This window comes from Pongo pygmaeus, chromosome 12 (genome assembly GCF_028885625.2).
Source record: "Pongo pygmaeus isolate AG05252 chromosome 12, NHGRI_mPonPyg2-v2.0_pri, whole genome shotgun sequence".
Taxonomy (NCBI): domain Eukaryota; kingdom Metazoa; phylum Chordata; class Mammalia; order Primates; family Hominidae; genus Pongo; species Pongo pygmaeus.
Genome location: NC_072385.2, coordinates 40,470,061 through 40,496,260, shown reverse-complemented (window position 1 = coordinate 40,496,260; position 26,200 = coordinate 40,470,061). Strand labels below are relative to the sequence as shown.

General features: G+C 37.6%; 1 protein-coding gene across 19 annotated transcripts in view; it reads right to left on the bottom strand.

Annotated features, from left to right (window-relative positions):
* The window catches only part of CCDC138 (coiled-coil domain containing 138), a 100,338-nt gene that overhangs the window by 10,289 nt on the left and 63,849 nt on the right, over nt 1–26,200 (bottom strand). For 8 of the 19 annotated variants that reach the window (XM_054475321.1, XM_063648525.1, XM_054475324.2 and 5 more), the window contains 2 exons: nt 21,714–21,890; nt 1,389–1,527 (listed from right to left, as the gene is read on the bottom strand). In XM_054475321.1, coding sequence (XP_054331296.1) covers nt 1,389–1,527; nt 21,714–21,890 — 316 coding nt within the window. The remainder of the gene's footprint in view (nt 1–1,388; nt 1,528–21,713; nt 21,891–26,200) is intronic. The other 11 variants (XM_063648530.1, XM_063648527.1, XM_054475329.2 and 8 more) reach the window with 2 other exon arrangements.

Sequence of the window (26,200 nt, the reverse complement as noted above, 5' to 3'; positions counted from 1 at the left end):
TAGTAAAACATTTTGGCCCAAGGTTATACTTGCACTTTGGGACTACTTTAAAAAAAAAAAAATCCCATGAATTAAGAAGTAAAAAAGAATTAAATCTAAGTAATGTTATTGCAGCTTCATGGCACCATAGGGTAACTGCAATAGGCCTTACTAGGAATTTACTGAAATCAAGAGAATCACGGTATAGTATGCAAGAAAAGGAAGACAGTAAATTGATAAATTCAGCGCTAGTAATTTGGTCAGTCAAATTACAAGGTTATAATTTGACAATAATTTATTACAATCCTCTACTAGGCATGTTACCAAATAGAACACATGGATCTCTTAATCTCTATCTACAAATAATTTCAAGATGCATTGCATTTACTACTCAAGCATATGGAAGCCTGGTAAAATCTAAATTCTCTACCATGGGAATCATGGATGAGGGGATGACGCCAGGAGGAGAAGAGATGAACCTAAATCAAAATAAAAATGTTACTGTTATACAAATGAGTTGAGATAGAAGGTGTCCAGATTTGCCTCAAAGGAAACACTAGAGTATACCAATACAACTTAAAATCGATGTCCTTATTTATAGTTTAGTAACTGGTTATACAAGTTTCTGAGTCAGGAGAAAGATGAGGAAACAGAAAGCCCTTGATTCTTATAAAAAAATCCAAATTAGTGGCAGTAGGCAGTCCATAAGAGTTCACTAAAATAAACCCTGTTACCAAAGTAATTTAAAATCTCTTCTGCTTGCTTCATTCTCATTCCCTAAGTTCACTTTAGTACATCAATAAGAATTTGCAAAATACACTTTTATCTTTTTATTTTCACCTGTGGTATTACAGAATACCAGTATGCAAGAATTTATCCTGATATTACTTGGTTGCTAAAAACTGCTCTTACTTTTATATGAAGCATTTAAAGTTCATTTATCTGAAATGAGCTATAGAAACAACTAGATGTTCTGAGATCAGAACTCTAATTCTAGTCTGTCACTAAATATGTGGTCTTAGATCAGCATTAGTATTCATGAATCTTAATTTTCTACATCTGTATAATGGAAATTTTTTTTAATAATCAAAGCTTAAGTAGCATGGGATTCAGAAAGGTCTAAATCAAACTTGTCCAACCTGCAGCCCATGGGCTGGGCTGCATGCAGCCCAGGATGGCTTTGAATGTGGCCCAACACAAATCTGTAAGCTTTCTAAAAACACTATGAGGTTTTGTTTTGTTTTTAGCACATCAGCTATCATTAGTGTTAGTGTATTTTATGCGTGGCACAAGGCAATTCTTCTTCATCCAGTGTGGCCCAGGGAAGCCAAAAGATTAAACACCCCTGGTCTAAATGATCACAGTAAGGTATTTTTCAATAAAAAATGTTAGAAATAAGAAATTCTTACTTGATTTTGGAAAGTTTCTGTAAAATAATACTGAGTTTTTCTAGTATTTGAAGATCAAGCCTAGGGGCTCGAAGCAGCACAGAGCAAGTACGAAAAAATGAAGAGTTGCTACAAGCTTCCAGGAAAGGCTGCAAGGATTCTGCAAAACAAATCAACAGTGCTTTACCATTAGGGAGTAGCTAAAAAGGAAATTAAAAACAAATTAAAATCAGAACTATGTGAGGCATTTATAAATATTCATTTAGATTTTCATTCTTTTCATACTTAAATTTTTGAGTGAAAATATCATCATTTGAAAAATTAAAACATCCACTGGCTCTTATTCAACAAAGCAAACAAAAGATAAGATTATTTACCCTAATATTAAATTCCTATTAGGCAAAATCTAGAAGAAATCCCATGTTTGAAAGAAAGGAGGAAAGCTATTTCTTCAGTAAGTTCATAACAATAAGTTCAGTTTAAATACTATAATTAGCAACAAGAAATTCTGCTTAAGTAGTAAATTAAAAAAACAAAAAACAAATCAAAGAGCCTCCAAATTTGTGAATTTCACTTGACTATTAATGACAGTTTACATAGTCACTAGATAAGGAAGAACCTTTGGAGCATAAAAGCAAAAAGGGAAAAGATTCATTTAAAAAAAGACTAGTCTCACATTTAATTTAGATGAGACTCTGGACTTCTACGTTGAAGCTGTTACAAGTTAAGGCTTGTGGGGCTATTTAGATGAAATGAATTATTTTGTTTATGAGGAGGACATGAGATGTGGGGGGCCTGCAGGCAGAATGCTGTAGTTTGAATGCTTGTCCCCTGTAAAACTGATGTTGAAATTTAACTGCCACTGTAATAGTATTAAGAGTGGGGACCTTTAAGAAGAGGTGATAAGGCCATGAGGCTCCACCGCCATGTGTGAGTGCAGCCCCCTCTTGCTCTCTCTTGCCCTCTTGTCTTCTGCCAGGTGAGGATGCAACAAGAAGCCCTCACAAGATGCCGGGACCTTGATACTGGATTTCCCAGCCTCTAGAATATAAGCCATTAAACTTCTGTTCATTTTAAGTTACCCAGTCTCAGGTATTCTGCTATAGTAGGATAAAACAGACTAAGTGGTATATGCTAGGAATGGAGCACTGGAGACAATGGTTATGTGTCTTTTGCATATAACTATGTAGTAAAAGTAGGGTAACCAAACTCATTACTTTCACAGTAATAGTCCAACAAAAGCATGGTCTAAACACAGTTTACCGAGGTATGTGTATGTGCGTGTGTGTGTGTGTGAGAGAGAGAGCACAACAGAGAGAGCACGAGCCCATGTGAGAGAGTGTCACACAGAATCTTCTTAAAGACTAAAAACTTAGGTTACAGATACAGCACACATAATCTACAAATAGAGCTAAAAACAAATCAATTGAAATTTCAAGCAGCCTCATTAAACAACTGTACACAGTTTTAGTTCAGGTCCTGAGACATGATTCCTATAAACTGTAATCAAGGAAGTTAACTGTTGTCTAGCTAACAGAATTCAAACTAGTGCGTAAAGAACAACCTAAATCGGCTGGGCATGGTGGCTCACACCTGTAATTCCAGCACTCTGGGAGGCCGAGGCAGGCGGATCACCTGAGGTCAGGAGTTCGAGACCAGCCTGCTCAAAACGGCAAAACCCATCTCTACTAAAAATACAAAAAATCAGCCCGACATGGTGGCGAGGACCTATAATCCCAGTCACTCAGGAGGCTGAGGCAGGAGAATTGCTTGAACCCGCGAGGCGGAGGTTGCAGTGAGCCCAGATCGCGCCACTGCACTCCAGCCTGGGTGACACAAGCAAAACTCCATCCCCCACCCCAAAAAAAAGAACAATGTAAATCATTACCAGAAAGGTAACTGAGGGGTTCTTAACATACCTACAATCTACAGTATCAATGTTTTCAATCAAAAAGCCCAGAAAGCACACAAGAAAATTATAATCATTTTTCTGCATACGGCAAAAGCATGACAGAGAATACATCTTACTTTATTTTACTATACTTTATATCTAAATCAAGTCTTTGGCACACATTTAAGGGTTATTACATGAAGCTCCAAATAGAATACCAAGCCAAATAAAAGTAAACTTCCTTATATGACCTCTGCAATGGGAAAAAAAAAGCCAACACCCCCCAAACATTTTAACGTATCAGCGTATTTTAAAAGTGAAGCCTGTACAGGTCTTTTAGAAGTAAAAGAGGTTCAGCTGGGCGCAGTGGCTCACGCCTGTAATCCTAGCACTTTGAGAGGCCAAGGTGGGCGGATCACGAGGTCAGGAGATCAAGACCATCCTGGCTAACACAGTGAAACCCCGTCTTTACTAAAAATACAAGAAATTAGCCAGGCATGGTGGCGGACGCCTGTAGTCCCAGCTACTCGGGAGGCTGAGACTGGAGAATGGTGTGAACCCAGAAGGCGGAGCTTGCAGTGAGCTGAGATCTCACCACTGCACTCCAGCCTGGGAGACACAGTGAGACTCCATCTCAAAAAAAAAAAAAAAAAAGAAGTAAAAGAGGTTCACTGGTTTGAGTTCCAATTTCTCTTTTAAAGCTGTGAGACACATGTAAAATACAGGAAAGAAAAAGTTCTGGGATTCTCTAGATGAGACAGGCTAACTATAAAATAAAAACATTGTGGTTTTAACATTTTTTCAATACTACATTGTTCAAATTCATTACATCCTTTCAAGTTTAGAATTTCAACCTGAATACACTTGGTATTATACAGACTGACCGTTTGTGTCCCCCTCTAAATTCCTATGTTGAAATCCTCACCCCAAGGTGATAGTTATGGGGGGAGGGGGCCTATGGCAGGTAATTACAGCACTAAGAGTAGAACCCTCATGAATAAGTTTAGTGCTCGCTCCAATCTAAATGTCTTCCTCAAACTTCCTATGTTAAAACTCCCAAGGTGATGGTTTTTGGAGGAGGGGCCTTTGGGAGGTAATAAGGTCATGAAGGCTCTGCCCTCATGGATAAGATTAGTACCATTATAAGAGAGGTTTGAGGACGCTGTTTGCCCCTTCTGTGATGCTACAGCTAGAAGGTACCATCTATGAGAAAAGGCCCTTACCAGACTTTGAATCTGCCGGTGTCTTGGTTTTAGACTTCCCAGTCTCTAGAAATGTGAGCGATAAATTTGTTTATAAATTATCCAGTTTGAGAATTTTGTTATAGGAGCCTGAACATACTAAGGCAGAAGTTGGCACCAGTAGCAGGAGGCTGACGTAACAAATACCTAAACATGTGGAAGTAACTTTGGAACTGGGTCATGGGTAGAGGCTGGAGGAGTATGGATGTGCATGCTAGAAAAAATCTACGTTGCTGTGGAAGGAGCATTAAGAGTGGTGAGGGCTCAAAAGAAAAGCAGAACGGTTGAGAAAGCTTTAATCTTCTTCGAGATTACCTTAGTGGTCACAGTCAAAATGTTGGATGGTAAAGGCCATTCTAATGAGGGCTCAGAAAAAAATGAGAAACATGTTACTGGAAACAGAAGAAAGGGTAATCTTGTAATAAAGTGGCAAAGAACCTGGTACGATTGTGCCTGTGTCCTAGTGTTCTGTGGAAGAAATCTGAGAGTGATGAAACAGGATATTTAGTGGAAAAAATATCCAAGCAGTCTTGAGGGTGTTTGTGGCTTCTCTTGGCTTACGGTAAAATGTGAGAAGATAGAAACAAATAAAAGATGAACTCTATAATCACAAGGGAAGCAAAATTTAAAGATTTGGAAAATTCTCAGCCTAGCCATGTTGTAAAGAATGATACAGCTTGTTGAGGAGAAACCAAAGGTGCGGTGCAAGCATCTGTTAAGGGAATTCGTGTGGATGGAAGTAAGCCAGATGCTATTTACCAAGACAATGGGAGAATGACCAGTAAGGTATTTCAGAGATGTTCAGAGTTGCCCTATCCATCACAGGCCCTGAACTCCGGGGCCTGTGGCAGAACAATGTTAAGGCTCTGCTCCCTAAATTCTGGTGCAGTGCTCCTTGGTTACGCCAGCTGTTGCTCAAGTAGGCTCAGGTGCAGCTCAGATCACCCTTCTAGAAGGCACAGGTGATAAACCTTGGCATGGTGTTTGCACAGTGCCATCTCCATGGGTGTGCAAGTGCATGAGCTGTGATGGTGTGGCTGCCTCCAACCATATTTCAAAGGATGCCAGAAAAGCGTTGAGTGCCCAGGCTGAGAGCTGTCATGGGGCACGGCCACTGCAGAAACCCCCCAATAGAGTGATACGAAGTAGAGGTGTGAGGGCAAAGCCACCATAGGAAGCCTCCACTAGGGCAATGCTCAGACATGCCATGGGATTGGGGCTGTCTCTGAAACCCTGGAAGGGTAGGGCCTACCAGTGTGCAACTCCAGCCTAGGAGAGACACGAGACTCCAATCTGTGAGAGCTGCAGCATGGTCTGTGCCCTGCAAAAATACAGAGGCAGGGTTGCCCAGAACCTTGAGGCTGGATATGGTCTGGATATCTGTGCCCTCCAAATCTCACACTGAAATGGAATTCCCAGTGTTGGAGGTGGGGCCTGGTGGGAGGTGTTTGGATCACTAGGGTGGATCCCTCAATGAATAGCTCAGCATCATGCCCTTGGTGATAAGTGAGTTCACATGCAATCTGCTTGTTAAAGAGGATGTGGCACCTCCCTCCTCTTTCCTGCTCCTGCTCTTCCATGTAACTTGCTGGCTCCTTGCTGACTTCTACCATGATTGTGAGCTTCCTGAGACCCTCACCAGAAGCAGATGGCAGCACCATGCTTCCTGTACAGCCTGCAGTACCATGAGACAAAATAAAACCTCTTTTCTTTATAAATTACCCAGTCTCAGGTATCCCTTTATAGCAACGCAAGTCCTACCCCAATGTGTCCAGAGGCAGGACATGGAATCAAAGATTATTCTTGAGCCTTAAGATTTAATGCTGTTTGCCTTGCTGGTTTTAAGACTTGCTTGGGATTTTTCTATCATTCCTTTCTTCCTATTTTTCCCTTTTGGAATGGAAATGTCTGTGCTATGCCTGTCCCACCACTGTGTTTCGAATGCACATAACCTGTTTCATTTCACAGGCTCACAGCTTAAGAAAAACTGGCCTCATCCACATCTGATTTAAATGATATTAGGTTAAACTCTGGACTTTAGACTTCTTAGTTGGTGGTGGAACGAGTTAAGAATTTTGGGGTACTGGGATGGAATGAATGTATTCTGCGTATGAGAAGGACGTAAATTTTGGGCGCCAATGGCAGAATGCTATGGTGGGGGGACGAGGAGGAGGAGGGAAGAAGAGGAAATGATCAGACTCTTCTCTGAATTCTCTGAGGCAACAATGAATGCCTGAAGACAACAGAGCAATGTTTATTTACTAAGTTCTGAACAAAAGCAAAAGAGATTAAAAACCACTCAGCCAAGATCTGGTTAAGTATAAAAGCCTCAGGCATTCTCAAACATGAAGTACCTCTTTAAATTGGTGGAGGGAAGTAGGGCAAAGTATGTGTGAGAGGGGAATTAAAAGATCATTCAAAATTAAGAACAAAGACATGGAGAAGCCACAGTAAAAGGACTAGTCTTGATCACTGAATATAATTAACTGTAAAACTAGAGAAAATAAAGCTAGTTATGTAGCAAATGTGGAAATTGTAGTCACAAAACAAAAGGTAAAACTATAAACTATGACTATAAAAATAGCAATATCACTTTTAAAAATCAGAAAGTGGAGGCAGGGAAGATGAAAAGTGCAATACATTAGCAGTATGTATTTCATCTTTCAGGCTGGAAGTCAATCAATTCTGTGTAGAACACAGTATTTAAATAGGGTATGCAATTAAAAAATGGTTAAAATGGTAAATTTTATGTTATGAATATTTTACCAACATAAACAATGTACAAAAAATGGGACAATGTTTTTTATCTTGCTTTTTTAACAGAAGGAACTTTTTATTTTTTTTGGAGCTGAAGTCTTGCTTTGTTGCCCAGGCTGGAGTGCAGTGGCACAATCTCGGCTCACTGAAGGCTCCTCCCTCTGGGTTCAAGGGATTCTCCTGCCTCGCCTCCTGAGTAACTGGGATCACAGGCACACACCATCATGCCCAGTTAATTTTTCTATTTTTTTTTTTTTTAAGTAGAGTCGGGGTTTCATCATGTTGGCCAGGCTGGGCTTGAACTCCTGACCTCAAGAGATCTGCCCACCTCAGCCTCCCAAAGTGCTGGGATTACAAGCATGAGACACCATGCCTGGCCAGGAACTTATATTTTTAAAAATTTATGACTCTAACCATTTTATTTTTCCTGTTGAATACTATTTCATTAAATAACATGTATAACGCATGCCATTTCTGTAAAAGTATTTCCTTCTATCTATCCATTCATCCATCTTTTCATGTGAACACAACCATAGGAACGTGTCTAAAATAATGTTCACCTAACATTAATGATGGCTATTTCTAAATAATGAGGTTCATTTCAATTTTTTGAGTTCTAAAAGTTTATTTATATTCGTTCTTTAAATTGGTGTTAAACATGCATAACACTTATCATTTTAACCATTTTTAAGTTTTCAGTTCTGTGGTATTAAGTAAATTCACATTACTGTGCAACCATCCATCTCCAGAGCTTTTTCCATCTTCTTCTGAAACTGCACACATTAAACAATAACTTTAGTTTTCCCATTTCCCTCTTCTCCAACACCTGACAATCACCAATCTACTTATTTCTCTACTCCAGGCACCTCATATAAGAGGAATCATACAAGATATATCCTTTTGTGCCTGGCTTATTTCATTTAGCATAATGTCTTCCAGGTTCATCCATTCTGTAGCATGTATCAGAATTTCATTTCTTAGACTGAATAATATTCTACTGTATGTACATACCACATTTACTTTTGTTGCTTTGCAGACACTCTTTGTCTTTTACTTTTGACAGTTTCATGATAATGTGTCTTGATGTCGGACTCTGGGTTTATCAAACGTGGATTCCTTGAGTTTCTTTGATTTGTAGAGCCATGTCTTTCCTCAAATTTGATAAGTTTTCAGCTATTATTTCTCTAAATTATCTTTCCACCCTTTCTCTTTTTTCTCCTTCTGGACTCCAGTAATGCATCAATTGGTCTGCCTGATGGTATTGCATAAGTCCTTCAGACTCTGTTCACTTTTCTTTTTTCTTTGATTTTGCTCCTCAGACTTGATCATTTCAAATAACTTGCCTTCAAGTTCACTGATTCTTTCTTTTGCCTGTTCAAGTCTGCTGTTGAACCCTTCTAGTAAATTTTTCAATTCAGCTACTGTATTTTCCAGTTCCAGAATTTGGTTCTTTTAAATAATTTGTTTCTTTGTTGACAGAAATTTTGTTCATGGATCATTTCCCTGATTTCATTATTTCTCATTAGCTCATTGAGCATATTTAAGATAGTTGTTTTAAAGTCTTTTCTGAGCAAATCCAATTAATTTGTGTGTCTTTACAGAATAGTTTCTGAAGATTTATTTTGTTCCTTTGGATGAGCCAGGCTTCTTCCTTTCTTTGCGTGTTCTATGATTTTTTTGCTGAAAATTTGACATTTGAAAAAACCACCCCTTCCAGTCTTTGAAGACTGACATGAAAGACCTTCACTACTTATCAAGCACCTGAGCCTTGGGAACGGTGTAGGGAGTGTGCTTAAGGTCATCTCAGGTCTTTTCTGGGCATGCATCCTGTCTGGGCCTGTGTATGCTGTTTTTTTTTTTTTTTCTTGTTTCCTCTGGCTGCCTGTAAATGTCTTAATTTCCCAGAATCTCACCCAAGCTTCTTCTGAAGGCCTTAGATATTGTATGGTATTCCTCTGTGCATAACCTCTTCCTCCTACACATCCAGAGGTCTGTAGTCTCCCTGTAGTTTTCATGTGCTATGGTGCCCACCACTGCCTTCCTTGGCCCTCAGCCTGAGATTCAAACCATGCCGCATTCCCTGTATGTGCTCTGAACGAGGCGAGTCTGAAACCAGTCTCTTGGGCAACCCACTGATAGGCAAGAATGCCTCAAACTAGTCCTGCTCGAATCCTTCTCTCCTGAGGAAGGGAATGGAGAACTGGGCCATTTACTTCTCTTTGTGCTGCACTGTGCCAGAGATAGAGTAGGGTAAGGGTGAGTAAAATTATCACAGAATGTCCTATCATTTTGCAAGTGGCTTTTTCTTGATTGGGCATTTGCTGGGTTGCCACAGATCTCTGACTGGTTTCCATAGTTCCTACAAAGTTATTTTAGTCAGTCTGTAGCTATTTATTTGATGTTTCTGTGGGGAAACAAGCATCTGCAACATCCTAGTCAGCCATTTTGCTAATGTTTGAATTTTGCTCTGCTTGAGCATGTACAATATTATGAAAAAAAAAATTTCTTTAAGGAAACAAAACAAAATTTTTATAAAGTAAAATAAAACCCACTCCAAGTATGAAGTATAGTCTGTGTTAATTCAGCTGGGAATGTAGAGAAAATCCAACTTATAGCTTAATCAAATAGAAAAAAATTTCATTTTTTTCTTTCACAAAAGGTAGGCACTTCATGAAACCAATTCAGGTGCAAGACAACATCATCAGAAACCCAGATTCTTTGTTTCTGCCCCAAAATCCTTAGCTTTTTTTTCTTCAAGTTTTCTCATGAAAATGTCCTTAGTATTTATTTTTATGTGTCATGGTCAAAGGCTCTACATAACAAAGCAAAAAAGGAGGACAGTATGGGAACGAGTGCCAATTATATCTGTTCTTCTTCAGAAGAAAAGCAAAAGGTTTCCCAGAAACTCTCAGCAGACTTCTAGTTTCCATCTTACTGGCCTCATGTGTGTCAAGCATGTAGCTACCCTGCCAGCAATGAAAGGCTGGAGGAGAAAGTTTTTAGGTGTTATAGTCTCTAGAAGAGAGGCAGGTGAGGTAGAAAGAGGTGAGAATGATGATGGGGGAGCCAATCCACAGTCTCTGCTGCAAGGGTCTAAGTTATTTCTTGAAACAAATTTTTCAGTGCTTTTGTTGAGTCACAATATTTTACATAAATTTATAGTTAATAAGCTTGGTGGAAAGTATTTAAATCTTCAATTTGAGAAAGATTACCTGAAGACATAACCAACCTCAGCTACAAGTTACTTTCAGTAATAAGGAAAAAGGGGCACCACGGACTCCCTGCACCAATACTATACTAATATGATATCTGACAAAAATCTATTGCGGGTAACTTAAGAAAATAAATGTAATTTTTATTAATTTAAAAGTCAATACCGAAATCTCCCAAGAGAATTATTTATCTGCCAACATCTCCTACAGCGGTTATACATTTTTTAAAAGTACACGCTGTCAACAAGTCAGCACACTCTTTGGTAATGATTATGTCCACATATGTTAGTCATCAGCCTGTCGATAACTGACTAGAACATTTTTCCAGTTTAAATGCTCAGAATCCAGGTTCCTCAGATAAGAGCTATTTTAATCTTTTCAGAATTCTAAGGCAAGGGTAATCAGAATAAAATCATTTTTTAAAGAAAACTCACCTCAGCTCCCAGATAGTAACATGCTATTTATTACACGGGACAAAAATGTATGATGTCTAGTTAGTAAGGCTTTCATTCCAGTTCTGATGACTCAAAAGCTGGAACATAACACAGCAACATTCAATACCAACCAAAAACCTTCAGTTGCCCATCCCTCAAACTGGATAAGGGTAAAGAAATATTTAAAAAGAAAAAAAAAAGCAATAGTATGAACAGACTTAGGTAGTCTTTGAAAAACACCCAAACGAATTTTCCTCTTCGGTATTCTTTTTCAAGTCCACCCTCATTCCTTTTTGGAAGGAGGAATGGTGTGAAATGCACTCAAGATGAGCTATTTCTTGAAAGATGAGTAGGAACTTGCCAAAGGCTTGGGGATGGGAGTGCTAGTCCAGGGACAAAGGCGCTCTTGGAGCAGGGTAATCCATATTCATAACTAACAACTCCCCAAGTAAACTTCCTAGTCTGCCATTTTCCCAGTTTTGAACCATGTTGTTCCTTCTACTTCTCATTCCTGAGAGAATTTCAAGACTTTTATTTTTTTCTTTCTTGCTTGCTTTTTCAATTCCTAAAGACACATTAGTGCTGCCAGTAATTCCCACTCTGGAATCTCTCAGTTCTGGAGTTCTAGCTTCCAGCGGGGAGCTTCTCTCTTGTGTCCACCTCTTCTTCTTCTAAAAGACTTAGTTATTCCTCTCATCACTGCCCTGGCCCTAGCCCTGTGACATTAAATAAGTCACTTAATTTCTCAGAGCCCCAGGTTTCCTGTCTATTTATATAAATTATACATATATATAAAAACATAGCTGAGCTAGTGCAACAGTTCTCAACCCAGTGACTCAGTAGAATCTTTTCATAATAAATATTTTATAATTCCCCTTTTTATTATCCTAAAAATAACCATAAACAATATAACAATATAATCTATTTACATGTGTCTTTTTAATCAATATAATGCACTATTTATAATACAGGGGAGGAAAAGGGAATTTATAATAAGGTAATATTTTAATCATTTCTTTCCTTTTTTTTTTTTTTTTTTTTTTTTTTTTCAGACAGTCTTACTCTGTCGCCCAGGATGGAGTGCAGTGGCGTGATCTCGGCTCACTGCAACCTCCGCCTCCCGGGTTCAAGCAATTCTCCTGCCTCAGTCTCCCGAGTAACTGGGATTATAAGCGCCCGTCACCGCATCCAGCTAATGTTTGTATTTTTAGTAGAGACGGGGTTTCACCATCTTGGCCAGGCTGGTCTCAAACTCCTGACCTCGTGATCCACCTGCCTTGGCCTCCCAAAGTGCTGGGATTACAGGCGTGAGCCACCACGCCTGGCCTATTTTAATCATTTCAATGTGTCAATACTTGAGGATAACTGCGCTGTAAGACATAAGGAAGTGGTCAAATGCTTGTACCATTTGACCACTAATGGTACAAGCATACCATAATGGAATACCCTAAATGCAGCAGATACACATGTAAACTAGTACCAAGAGAATTCTCAAATTGATGAGGAGAGAAAAATGAAAGACTAGTGTGGTAGGCTGAATGATGGTTCCCCCAAAAGATGTCCACATCCCCATCATGGGAACCTGTGAATGTTAGCTTACAAGACAAATGCTTTGCAGATGTGATTAAATAAGAGATACTGAGATGGAGGTGATAATCCTGGATCACTTAACTGGGTCTAATTACAATCACAAGTATCCTTATAAAAGGGAGGCAGAAGGGATGACATCATCAAGATGGCAGAAGAGGACTCCTGGACCTTCCTTCTTCCAGCAAGCAAACTGATTCCACAACAATCCCCATCGCCGAATTCCCTTTCTGTGAAATCCAGAAACTTTAAGAGGCTCCTGCATCCCAGTAAGTGTGAAACCAGTCACATCAAAGCCAGTAAGTCAATTCAGATACCCTGCTACCATAATCCTCTGGCATAGCTCCATAAGACAGGAACAAAATCCCCCAGCTCCTAGCTTCTCCCCAGGAAGAGAAAGAGGTACCCTATGTGTCTAATGTCCAAAGTTTTCTAGGAACTACCCAGAAAACTGGTTTATGTCTACCCTGTCTTGGAGCACTGACAGAACCCAACAAACTCTGGCCACTCATGGCAATTTGGGGTGTTGATCACTATAGCCACCCCACCCTCTACCTCTGGCTCATCACAGAGTAAGCAGGCAAAAACCCCAGCTCTTTAGCTTCTACCTGGGAATGGATAGGAGAGTACCATGTGTCCAACCACTCACCTTAAATGGGGACTGCCTGAGGAAAATGGCTTCAGTCTCCATGGTCTCAGAAGCTGAAGGGACCTGAAATATTCTAGATGCCTAGGGACTATTAAGAACAAAGAAAGTGGATAGGACTGGCATGAAGGTTTGAAAGATCCCAGAATTTCTGTCAGGGCTGATTGATGAGGGTCTTCTCCAGAATGAGTCCAGACCATGAAGACTAAGAGAGGTAATTATTTTGTCTATGGCACAAAAACATCAACAGAGAATGTCAAGGAAAAAGAAGAAACAAGGAAATATTTTCCCCAAAAGACAAACAGATGAATCCCTAGAAACTAATCCTAATAAAATGGAGATATATCAATTAACTGACAGAGAATTCGAAATCACTACTACCAAATAAGTTCCCACATGTACACACTTAAGTTTTGTATACGGTTATTCACAGAAGCACTGTTTATATTAGCCAAAGACTAGAGACAGCCAAAATGTCCATCAATCGTGGTCTGCTTAAATGAATGAATTTTAATTGAAGAAATTATGCATTTACATAAGAAGATCTTCAAGATATAATGCTGACTATAATATATATTATATATATATAAAATATATATAAAACTTAGTAGCATTCCTGTGATAAAAAGGAAAAAGTAAAAATGCGTATGTATTTGTGTGTGTGTGTGTGTGTGTGTGTGTGTCTGCAGTTGTTCCCTCCAGGGAGGGAAACAGTAAATGAAGGCAGACTTTTCACTTTTGTACTTTTGAAATTATGACATATGTGAATGTGTTACTATTTATTTATTTTCTTAAAACAGGGCCTCACTCTTGCCCAGGCTGGTGTGCAGTGGCATGTTAATAGCTCAGTACAACGTTGAACTCCAGGCTAATTTTTTTTTTTTTTTTGAGATGGAGTCTCGCTCTGTCGCCCAGGCTGGAGTGCAGAGGCACGCTCTCAACTCACTGCAACCTCCGCCTCCTGGGTGCAAGTGATTCTCCTCCCTCAGCCTCCCGAGTAGCTGGGACTACAGGCGTGTGCCACCACGCCTGGCTTTTTGTATTTTTAGTAGAGACAGAGTTTCACCATGTTAGCCAGGCTGGTCTCGATCTCCTGACCTCGTGATCTGCCCGCCTTGGCCTCCCAAAGTGCTGGGATTACAGGCGTGAGCCACCGTGCCTGGCTAATTTTTTAATTTTTTTGTAGAGATGGGCCTTACTATGTTGCCCAGGATGGTCTTAAACTCCTGGGATCAAGCAGTCCTCCCTCCTAAGCCTTCCAAAGTGCTGGGATTACAGGCATAGGCCACCACACCTGGCCTTGAATGTGTTACCTTTTAAACAATAAATACAATTTTGTTAAAAATAATTCCTTAAGTTAAATAGCTAGAGAACTTTAATCTTTTTTTAATAAATAAATAAAAATAGCGTGTTCATCATCTGGATATTTAATTATTTGCTTTCTTAGCTTTTTCTACCACACTAATTGGTGGGTTAGATTTTATCCCCCATCATATGCAATGTTTTTTTCCACAAAATATGAGAATGGGTTTCCTCAAAATATGCTATATAACACAAACTTAAAAGTTGACCAAGAAGGGCTCACTAGTGTTACACACTAGTGTAACGCATCATCTATTATTGTCCAGTGTTACACATGAGAAAGACCAGCCTTTCATCTTAGAAACAGAGATTCTGTTAACAGTGTCAAACAAGGGGATGCAAACCAATCATTTAAGTGCTTATGTAGCTTTTAATAGAGCTGTAAATCTGGCAGCATTCAGAGACCAGTAGCAAATATATGGCTAAAAGTGCTCATTAATTGACTATTAAGTAGACTTCAGAAGTTACAGAAGGAACTGTTAGTTCATTAGGTCCCTGTGCCACATATCCCTGAAGTGGCTGACCAAGAACAACTTCAAAGCTCTTTTGTGCTGGGAAAGAATGCCAATGAATCAATTTTCTTATCCAATTTCATAAAACTCAATTGCCTTAATAAATAATGATGATAAACGTAATGAAATATTAAGCAATAATTAAAAACAAAGGTTATGTAGAAATATATTTAAAAGCTCCTAACATTAAAGTCAACAAACCAGAATAGAAAGAAAAATATCTAGGAGTTTTACTACATAAAAATTCCCAAGTCTTGATGATGCCCAACAAAGCTCTTCCCAATGAGCACCCCAGCTTGTTTCCTGATTCTTCTACTTCTCTGCCCTCACTAACTCTGCTTCAGCTACACTGGCTTCTCTGATGTTTTTTGAAAACACCACACATCTAAAATACAGCACACCCTTTGCTATAGTTGTATATTCTTCAGTTATTAAAAATAAACCTTCCCATTGTATTTCCTAAAGGGAATTTTTCCATGTGAAAGCTTGTAACTGAGAAAACAGATGATATGTATGTAGGATTAGGTTGGTGCTTTGTTAGAAATATTGCACCTATAATTTCATTGAAATTATCCTTCCTTTAATCTCCTAAATAATAAAAAACATAATAGAATGATTGAATACATTTAAAACAGCGAAAAGGGAAGAAATTATGTTGCTCAAATCAAGAAAAACTTGTCAATGAAAAACAGTACCTGCATCAGATAGAAAGATATCAAATTAACAACCTAATATTGCAACTAAACAATATGGATATGTTCAGAAGTAAGTTCTAGATGTGCAGAACAAGTTTAATGCCTGGAGTATAGTCCAAAGTTTTTGATGATTCTTTGTTATCTTTATTATTTTTTACCCAAATTGACACACAGAATTTAAACAGAACAACTCAAGTACGTCCTTGTAATATTTCCTAGGATTTTCTTGCATTTTAAACAGATAAACATAGCCTACTTGCAAATATGCAACTGTATATGCACTAGTATCTAGCCACATAAAAAAAACAAAAGATGGCCAACATCAAGAAAACCGTTTGTAGAAAAAAAATACAAAATAGTTATGTATCTTTTGATAGCAAAGATATATTTTTCTGGGATATTTGTTGGTTTTTTAATTAAATGAAAATTATATATCTTTACCATGTACAATATATTTCAATATCATGTAGTATGTAAACATTGTGGAATGGCTAAATCAAGCTAAATAACACATCCATTACCTCACATATTTGCTTTGTTGTGGTGATAACATTTAAAATGTACTCTGTTAGCAATTTTCAAGTATGTAATATACTTGTTATTAACTGTAATCACCACATTATACAGGTTGAACATCCCTAATCTGAAAATCCAAAATCCTCCATCATATGCAATGGGAACCAGTCACAGGCACTTGGAGTTAGGCCCACTGACACCACCTCCCAGCCTGTGAAGACCTCTGAGGAAGCTCTGCATTCCCTAGAGCACTGTAAACACAACGCTTTGAAACATGGCACCTCACACGGCTGGTCACCAATGCCCATATAGTAAGGTAAGATAACCCATTTGCAAATAAATTCCATCGAGATTTCTTTTGCAGCAACTTTTTCCTGTTTTTTTTTTTTTTAAGTGGCATGGGTCATTCCCACAACCACAGAATATATATTCTTCTCATCTGCATGTGAAACATACTCTATGACTGACCACATGCTCAGGAAAGTCTCAACAAATCAAAAAAAAACAAATCAAAACTGAAATCATACCAAGAATCCTCTTGGGCTATAGTGGAATAAAAATAGAAATCAATACAAAGAAGAAATCTCAAAAACATACAAACACATGAAAACTAAAGAATTTACTCCCGAATGACTTTTGGGTAAACAACAAAATTAAGGCAGAATAAAAAAAATTCTTTCAAACAGTGAAAATCAAGATATAACACACCAAATCTGTAGGATACAGTAAAAACAGTGTTAAGAAGAAAGTTTAGGCTGGGCGCGGTGGCATATGCCTGTAATCCCAGCACTCTGGGAGGCCGAGGTGGGCGGATCACTGGAGGTCAGGAGTTCGAGACCAGCCTGGACAATATGGTGAAACCCTGTCTCTACTAAAAATGCAAAAATTAGCTGGGTGTGGCGGTGTGTACCTGTAGTCCCAGCTACTCAGGAGGCTGAGGCAGAAGAATCGCTTGAACCTAGGAGGCGGAGGTTGCAGTGAGCCAAGATCGTGCCACTGCACTCCAGCCTGGGTGACAGAGCGAGACTCCATCTCAAAAAAAAAAAAAAGGAAGAAAGTTTATAGTGCTAAATGTCTACATAAAAAAGAAAAATCTCAAATTAACCTAATGTCACACCTACAGGAACTAGAAAAACAAGAACAAATTAAATCCAAAGCTAGCTGAAGAAATAATAAAAACAGAGCAGAACTAAATGAAGTTGAGACTAAAAGAACTATATAACGATTGACGAAATGAAAAAGTGTTTTTTTGGAAGGATAAACAAGATCAATAAACCACTAACTAGATCAACAAAGAAAAAAAGAGAGATGATCCCAATAAACACAATCAGAAATGACAAAGGTGACATTGTAACTAACCCCACAGAAATAAATTCAAAAAAAAAAAATCCTCGGAGACTACTATGAACATCTCTATGCACATAAACTAGAAAATCTAGAGGAAATGGATAATTACCCAGAAATATACAACCTCTCAACATTGAATCAGGAAGAAATTGAAACCCTGAACAGACCAGTATTGAGCTCCAAAATTGAATCAAAATTGAATCCTTACCTTACCAACCAAAAAAAAAAAAAAAGTCCTGGACCAGATGGATTCACAGCCAAATTCTACCGGATGAACAAAGAAGAGCTGATACCAATTCTATTGAAACTATTCCAAAATATCGAGGAGGAGGGACTCCTCCCTAACTCATGCCAAAACCCAGTATCATCCTGATGCCAAAATCTGGCAAAGACACAACAAAAGTAGAAAACTATAGGCCAACATCCCTGATCAACACAGAAGCAAAAATCCTCAGCAAAATACTGGCAAACGGAACCTGGTAGCACATCAAAAAGGTAATCCACCACGATCAAGTGGACTTTATTCCTCAGATGCAAGGATGATTCAATGTACGCAAATCAGTAAATGTAAAAAGAGAATTAAAAACAAAAACCCCTAGATGCAGAAAAAACATGAGATAAAATCCAACATCTCTTTAGGATAAAAAAAAAAAAAACCTCAACAAACTAGGCATTGAAATAATAAGAGTCATTTATGACAAAACTACAGTCAATATCATATTTAATGGGGAAAAGTTGAAAGGGTTTCCCCCAAAATCTGGAACAAAACAGGTATGTCCACTTTCACCACTCCTTCAACAAAGTACTAAAGTCCTAGCAAGAGCAATTGGCCAAGAGAAAGAAATAAAAGGCATCCAAAGAGGAAGACAAGTTATCTCTGTTCACTGACAATAGGATTCTATACCTAGAAAACCCTGAAGATCTTGCCAAAAGACTCCCAGACCTGAAACATGACTTCAGTGAAGTTTGAAGATACAAATTCAATGTACAAAAATCAGTAGCTTACATCAAAACAACATATTTAAGAAAAAAAAAATCAGAAGCATTTCTATACACCAATAACATTCAAGCTGAAAACCAAATCAAGGGCACAATCCTATTTACAACAGCCACACACACACAAGATACTTAGGAATACATCTAACCAGGAAGGTGAAATATCTCTACAAGGAGAACTATAAAACACTACTAAAGGAAATCACAGATGACATAAACAGATGGAAAAACATTCCATGCTCAAGGATTGGGAAGAATTAAGATCATTTAAATGGTTATATTGCCCAAATTACCAACATTATTCTTCACAGAATTAGAAAAAAAAAATTTGAAAATTCATATGGAACCAAGAAAGAGCCCAAATAGCCAAAACAAACTTAAGCAAAAAGAACAAAGCTGGAAGCATCATGTTATCTGACTTCAAACTATACTACAAGGCTATAGTAACCAAACACCATGGTACTGGTATATAAAGAGACACATAGACCAATGGAACAGAACAGAGAAACCAGAAATAAAACCACATACCTACAACCAACTGATTTTCAACAAAGAAAATCACAATACACAAAAATTAACTCAAGATGGAACAAAGATTTAAATGAAAGATGTCAAATTATAAAAATCCTAGAAGAAAATCTAGGAAATACTCTTCCGGACATTGGCCTAGGCAAAAAATTTATGACAAACTCCTCAAAAGCAAATGCAATAAAAATAAAAATTGACAAGTGGGACCTACTTAAACTAAAGAGCTTTGGCATAGCAAAAGAAACTATTAACGGAGTAAACAGATAACCTATAGAATGGGAGAAAATATTTGCAAATTCTGCATCCAACAAAGGACTAATATCCAGAATCTACAAGGAACTCAAACAAATCAATGAGAAAAAGCAACCCCATTAAAAAGTGGGCAAAGGACATGAACAGATACTTCTCAAAAGAAGACATACAAGTAGCCAACAAATACATTAAAAAATGCTCAACATCACTAATCATCAGAGAAATGCAAACCAAAACCACAATGAGATGCCATCTCACACTAGTCAGAATGGCTATTATTAAAGTCAAACAGAACTGCCATTCGATTCAGCAATCCTATTACTGGGTATATACACAAAGGAAATGAAATTGTTCTACCAAAAAGATACCTGCACTCTCATGCTTATTGCAGCAGCTGTATTCAAAATAGCAAAGATGTGGAATCAACCTAGGTGCCCATCAATGGTGGATCAGATAATGAAAATGTGGTACATATACACCATGGAATACGACGCAACCATAAAAAAATAATGAAATAATGTTCTTTGCAGCAACATGGATGCAGCTGGATGCCATTATCCTAAGTGACGAGTTCAGTTGAAGCCCAAACCTCAGCATCACACAATAAATCCATGTAACACACCTGCACAGGTACTCCCTAAATCTAAAATTTAAAAAAAAAGAAAAAAATAGCACGAGAAAATTAAATATATGGTAAAACGGGTTTCCAATCTCAAACCTAGAAAAATGAAAAACCAACAGCTAAAGAAGTATTTGCTACACTTTGATCAATCTTTCCTCGCTCTAATAAATTGTACTGGCTGACCAACAGGTACTGAATTTACATTAAAATTCAAGCAAGTAAATGCTCTTCAGTCAGACATCATCAAAGATTCACCCATTTCCAAACTTCCAAAATTTTCGCATCACTAAAAACAATACAGCTTTAGTAGTGATCACCATTAGATACTGCTTATTTACTTGATTTGAACAACAAGGGCACAGCGTTGGTGTTTTGTTTTTTTTGTTTGTTTGTTTTTGAGATGGAGACTTACTCTGTCACCCAGGCTGGAGTACAGTGGCACGATCTTGGCTCACTGCAACTTTCACCTCCTGGGTTCCAGTGATTCTCCTGCCTCAGCATCCTGAGTAGCTGGCATTACAGGCGCACACCACCATGCCCGGCTAATTTTTATATTTTTAGTACAGATGGGGTTTCACCGTGTTGGCCAGGCTGGCCTTGAACTCCTGATCTCCAGTGATCTGCCCACCTTGGCCTCCCAAAGTGCTGGGATTACAGGCATGAGCCACTGCACCTGGCTGAATTTGAGAGTAACCTGAACAATGGTAAACAAATGTGACTGACTGTTGACTATCTCATCTAATAGACTTTTTTTCAAATTTGCATTTGCAGTACCACGATGTCATTTCACCCAAGCAGGTCAATTATTTCATAAAATTTTGTTTTCCTTTGACAACAAGAAAGATGTCATCTCTGTCATATTCAGAAAGATTTCTTTCTAATGAATACACATTTGCATCTGGTATGATTTTTGTTTTTCTCATTAAAAGAAAAATCCCTGTGAAACAAGTTGGGCATCTAGGCACTTAATACTGGATCCCTCAGTTCACTAACTTTTCACTTTTCATTCTACTCCTTACATTAGTAAACTGAAACACACAACTCCAAGATTACTAATCTAGGTAGCTAGTCATCAACTATAAGTCCAATATTTTAACAGTTACAAATAGCTAAAAACGTTGAAAAAATATATCAGACAATATAGGACATTTTGGGACAGGAGAAGAAATAAACCTGGAAAACCTAGTTACAGTGCTGTGGTAGAACAAGCCTTATGTCTAGAGTCAGAGATGTGGCTTTAAGTCTCAGTTCTACTTGTGTTTAGCTGGCGAATCCCTGAAGAAGTTACTTAATTTTTTAGTGATGTTATTAATGACTCAATTAAATAGCATCAAAAATATTTTTAAGCATTTAAAAATGCAATAGTCCGGGCGCAGTAGCTCACGCCTGTAATCCCAGTGCTTTGGGAGGCCGAGGCTGCCCGATCACGAGGTCAGGAGATAGAGACCATCCTGGCCAACACGGTGAAACCTCGTCTCTACTAAAAATACAAAAATTAGCTGGGTATGGTGGCATGTGCCTGTAATCCCAGCTACTCGGGAGGCTGAGGCAGAATTGCTTGAACCAGGGAGTCAGACGTTGCAGTGAGCTGAGATCGTGCCACTGCACTCCAGCTTGGAGACAAAGCGAGACTCCGTCTCAAAAAAAAAAAAGCAATAGTATCTGATATGTGGAGTTATACATGCAGACAAGATAAAGACAGAAAAATCATCCTGCTTTCTTTACACGTATAGAACTTAAAAACTTACTAGATTCCACCGTCATCTGGAGCAAACTATCAATAACATTAGACAGGAGTCCTTTACTGGATATTCTTAGATGACTTAATATTACTGGAACAGCCTTATACTCCAAAAACAAGGTTTTTCCTTCTTCTGTCTTCAAGTCCAAACAAAGAGAATCAAATGCCTGAGCCAGGTAATCAGCTGGAAAATAGTTATGTACAATCAACTGCAGTTTTGCTAGTCTGGGTGTCAATCAGAAACAGAAGGTAAAAAAGCAATGTCATTAACAAACTCAAAAGACAAAAATTAAATAAGAGATCACAGTCTAAATTTAGATTCTAACTAATTTGTCAGAACTCAAATGGGGAAGGAGAGAGGAGACATTATGATGTGGTAAATTTCATTTAGAATTTTCATGTTTTATCATCAAAATAACAAATAAGCCCCATTTGTTAATACTAAGGAAGAAAAACAATGCTTATTAGTATCACAAATGTTTTTTTCCATATTTGATAACTACTACATGCTTCCAAAAACTTAGTATTTCTATCTCTATAATAGCTTTCTAAGATTATGTTTTTTTTGTTGCTGCTTCCTAGAAGTTTACCTACTTCAAAATGTAATTTATACAAACATGCTAAATGGATTTTAAATAAGGATTTGTTTCCTAGTAAAGCTGAAACAAAAGATAATTTCAGAAGATTGAATATGCTCTGGTGTGTCAGTTTTCATGATACATCTGCCATTAAGAATGGCAGCAAGATTTTACACAGGCCAGCGCTGTGACGACTCCTGAATCAGAATCCCTGAAACTTTCTTAAAGATGTCCCACAGATGACTGAGAAACCTGCAAGGCCAGGACTGGGAAGCACTAATTTAAGCAGAATCAATGCAAATGAAGTAAGATACTTGCATCATTACACTTCAGTACACTACACAACCCAAGTCCCTACTCTTACAGCAGTCTTACCTTGTGCTTTTAATGTACAATAATCAAGTTTTCTAAAACTCTCCTTTCAAAATGCTATTCAGAGGAAAAAAAAAACCGTTCATGCTATCCAAGTAATAATTTTTATACTGAGATTTCTGTTTAAAGGAGAAGACTCAAGAGCACCATGAAATACTGAAAGTACAACAGAATCACTGTATTAAAATTTACTCTTTTGTAGCTTCATGTTGCATTTCTTCTTTGCTGTTTCAGCTTACATAATAAGTAATTTAAAACCCTGGTTATTAAGAATGAAAAGTTTAGAATAACTTGTGTGAAGTGAAAATACATATGCAACTATTTTGAGAAAGTAAGATCTGTGCCTCTGAATCAATTATAGTACACTCCATTTTTACCACTGGTAGAATTTAGTTCAAGGAACACCAACATTACTGTACTTAATTTTGCGGTTTAAAAAAACATTGTAAATAAATGTATATTAAGTTAAACAAAGTTGCTAGATTCTGTGATTCTGTTCAGACTTGCCTCATTTAGAAACATCCTTTTTTTTTTTTTTTAACAACACCACAGGTAGAAGAGTATACACAGATGAAGCCTGAATGCAACTCTTTATAGGAACAAAAGTTTTATCACAGTGCCACCTACTGTATTTGACACACATTATTCTTAGTATATAATTTGACAAGATTAAACAGGTTGAATACTATACAGTTTTTAAAAATAGGCTGACTACTATATGGTATTCTTTTAAGTTTGCAAACTTTAAAAAATTGTCCTTGAGGATTAGAAAAACTGTATTTGGTTACTTTTTCACAAGTGACCTTATCTTTTAGGGATAAATCAAAATTATGTCCTCATTTTAATTTTGTCTTCATTTTAATTTACTGAATATTTCAGATTTTCTAAATCCAAGAGTAATTTAACTTCTAAAAGAGTATTTTTAAAATTTTAGTTATCAATTATATCAAAGTTGATTTCTTTTTATAAATGCTATATTATTGAGTCTTTTAACAATGTCCTGGCAATCAAATGTAACCTTTTTATTCCCTAACAAAAGTCAAACTTCAAACTATTGATCTTAATCAGTATGATATACGGTTTTCCATTATTTTGTTTATATGATAAATTTAAAAATGATTAGAAAGTCTTTTGCAGAAACTCCCATCAAAAGGTGAACTCTATTGCCCACCCTTTCAATCTGGGCTAACCTTGTAACTTAACCAATAAAATGTAGCAGAAATGATGCTGTGTGAATTAGGAGCCTGAGGCTCAGCTAGATACTCTTCACCTATAAACAGGCCCCTGGAGAGAGGCCAAGAAAGAACAGCAGAACCAAGCCCAGCCGAGCCCAGCCAAATATCCAGCTGAGCTGAGCCCAAATTACCAACCCAAAGAATTGTGAACTGGTAAATAAAATGCTGGTTGAGCTAAGCCACTAAGTGTCTGGAAGTTTATTAGGCAGGAATAAACAGCTAATGTAGTCTAACAGACCTCAATTCTGATCTCAAGTAAAACCAACTCTTAAAAGTTTTATAATAAGTAATAATGTCTATTGATAACAATAGTAGCTAAAGACTTTATGCCAGACTTGCTAAACCTTTACATCAATTCTCTCATTAAAAAATAATTGTAGTGGAAACAGTAAAACAAACGAAAAAGACCTTCCAAATACCACATAGCTAGTAGTGAAGCTAAGATTCAAACCTTAGTTGTCTAACTATAGAGTTGAAGTAACTATTACATTATACTGGCTTCCTACCAAATCAAACCTTCCTGTTAACTGAGAACAGCAACAATTCCCTACATTTCTCTAGACCTAAAGTATAAGCTCACAATTTAAAAATACATAAATCTGCTTTGAGAGCCAAGTGCCAAGTAGGACAGGACAAATGTCCTAGTTCTAATGTACACATTTTCTACACACACACACACACACACACACACACACACATATATATATAATATATTGCATATAGAAGACAGTTGGCTGGGGATGGCTGGTGCCTGTAACTCCACTGCTTTGAGGGGCCAAGGTGGGAAGACAGCTTCAGCCCAGGAGTTTGAGACCAGCTTGGGCAACATGGCAAGAGCTCATCTCTACAAAAAATAAAAAATTAGATGGGCATCGTAGTGCATGCCCGTAGTCCCAGCTACTTGGAAGCCTGAGGCAAGAGGGCTGCTTGAGCCCAGGAGTTCAAGGTTGTGGTGAGCTATGCTTGCACCACTGCGTTCCAGCCTGAGTGACAGCGTGAGATCCCATCTCTCAAAAAAAAAAAAAAAAAACAGAAAGAAAGCTATCAGTAAACCAAATAATTCTATCAGATAAAATTCCTATAACTTCTTTTAACAATTTCTAGATTAAATTGGTACACATATATTGAAGGTTTTATTAATTAAAATACACATAGATTTCTATATCTCCATACTTATTGTTAATGACATATAATATTGTACTATGCTCATGATATGGTTAAGGGCCCAATATTTCTAGAAAAATCTGGGTCAATTATATTAGACTGACTCTCAGTTTGCTCTTCTGTAAAAATGACACTACCACCTACCTCATAGTTATTGCAGGAAATAAATTTGAAACAATCAAGTACAATGACTAAAACAATGCCAGCAAAGTCCAAGAACTCGGTTGATGTTCATTTTCTTCACTATTCCGATTGTGGGTCTATCAGCTATTTATCTTTTCTCATTATTACAAACAGCATATTAACACCTTGGAACATTTTTACTTTTGCAATTATTTCTTGCAATAGATCTCACGAAAGATTATGATGTATTTTGGTGATGTTTGTGAGCAGAATGCACTTCAAAAATATTAACTTTGATACAAACAAAATTGTGCCTATATCCTCAGTGACACATTATATTTGATCATTTTACTTCTGTAATGGTTATTTTATTTTATTTTATTTTAGTTCAGGGGTACATGCGCAGGTTTGTTACATAGGTACACTTGTGTCATAGGAGTTTGTTGTACAGATTATTTCATCACCCAGGTATTAAGCCTAGTACCCATTAGTTATTTTTCCTGATCCTGTCCCACCTCCCACCCGCTGATAGGCACCAGTGTGTGTTGTTCCCCTTATGTATCCATGTGTTCTCATCATTTAGCTCCCACTTATAAATGAGAACATGTGCTATTTGATTTTCTGTTCCTGCATTAGTCTGTTAAGGATAATGGCCTCCAGCTCCATCCATGTCCCTGCAAAGGACATAATCTCATTCTTTTTAATGGCTGCATAGTATTCCATAGTGTGTATGTACCACATTTTCTTTATCCAGGTTATCTTTGATGGGCATTTGGGTTGATTCCATGACTTTGCTATTGTGAACAGTGCTGCAATGAATACAACACATGCATGTGTCCTTATAACAGAACAATTTCTATTCCTTTGGGTATATACCCAGTAATGGGATTGTTGGGTTGAATGGCGTTTGTCTTCAGGTCTTTGAGGAAATGCCACACTGTCTTCCACAATGGCTGAACTAATTTACACTCCCACAAACAGTGTACAAGTGTTCCTTTCTTTCCATAAAGAAGAGTTGTATC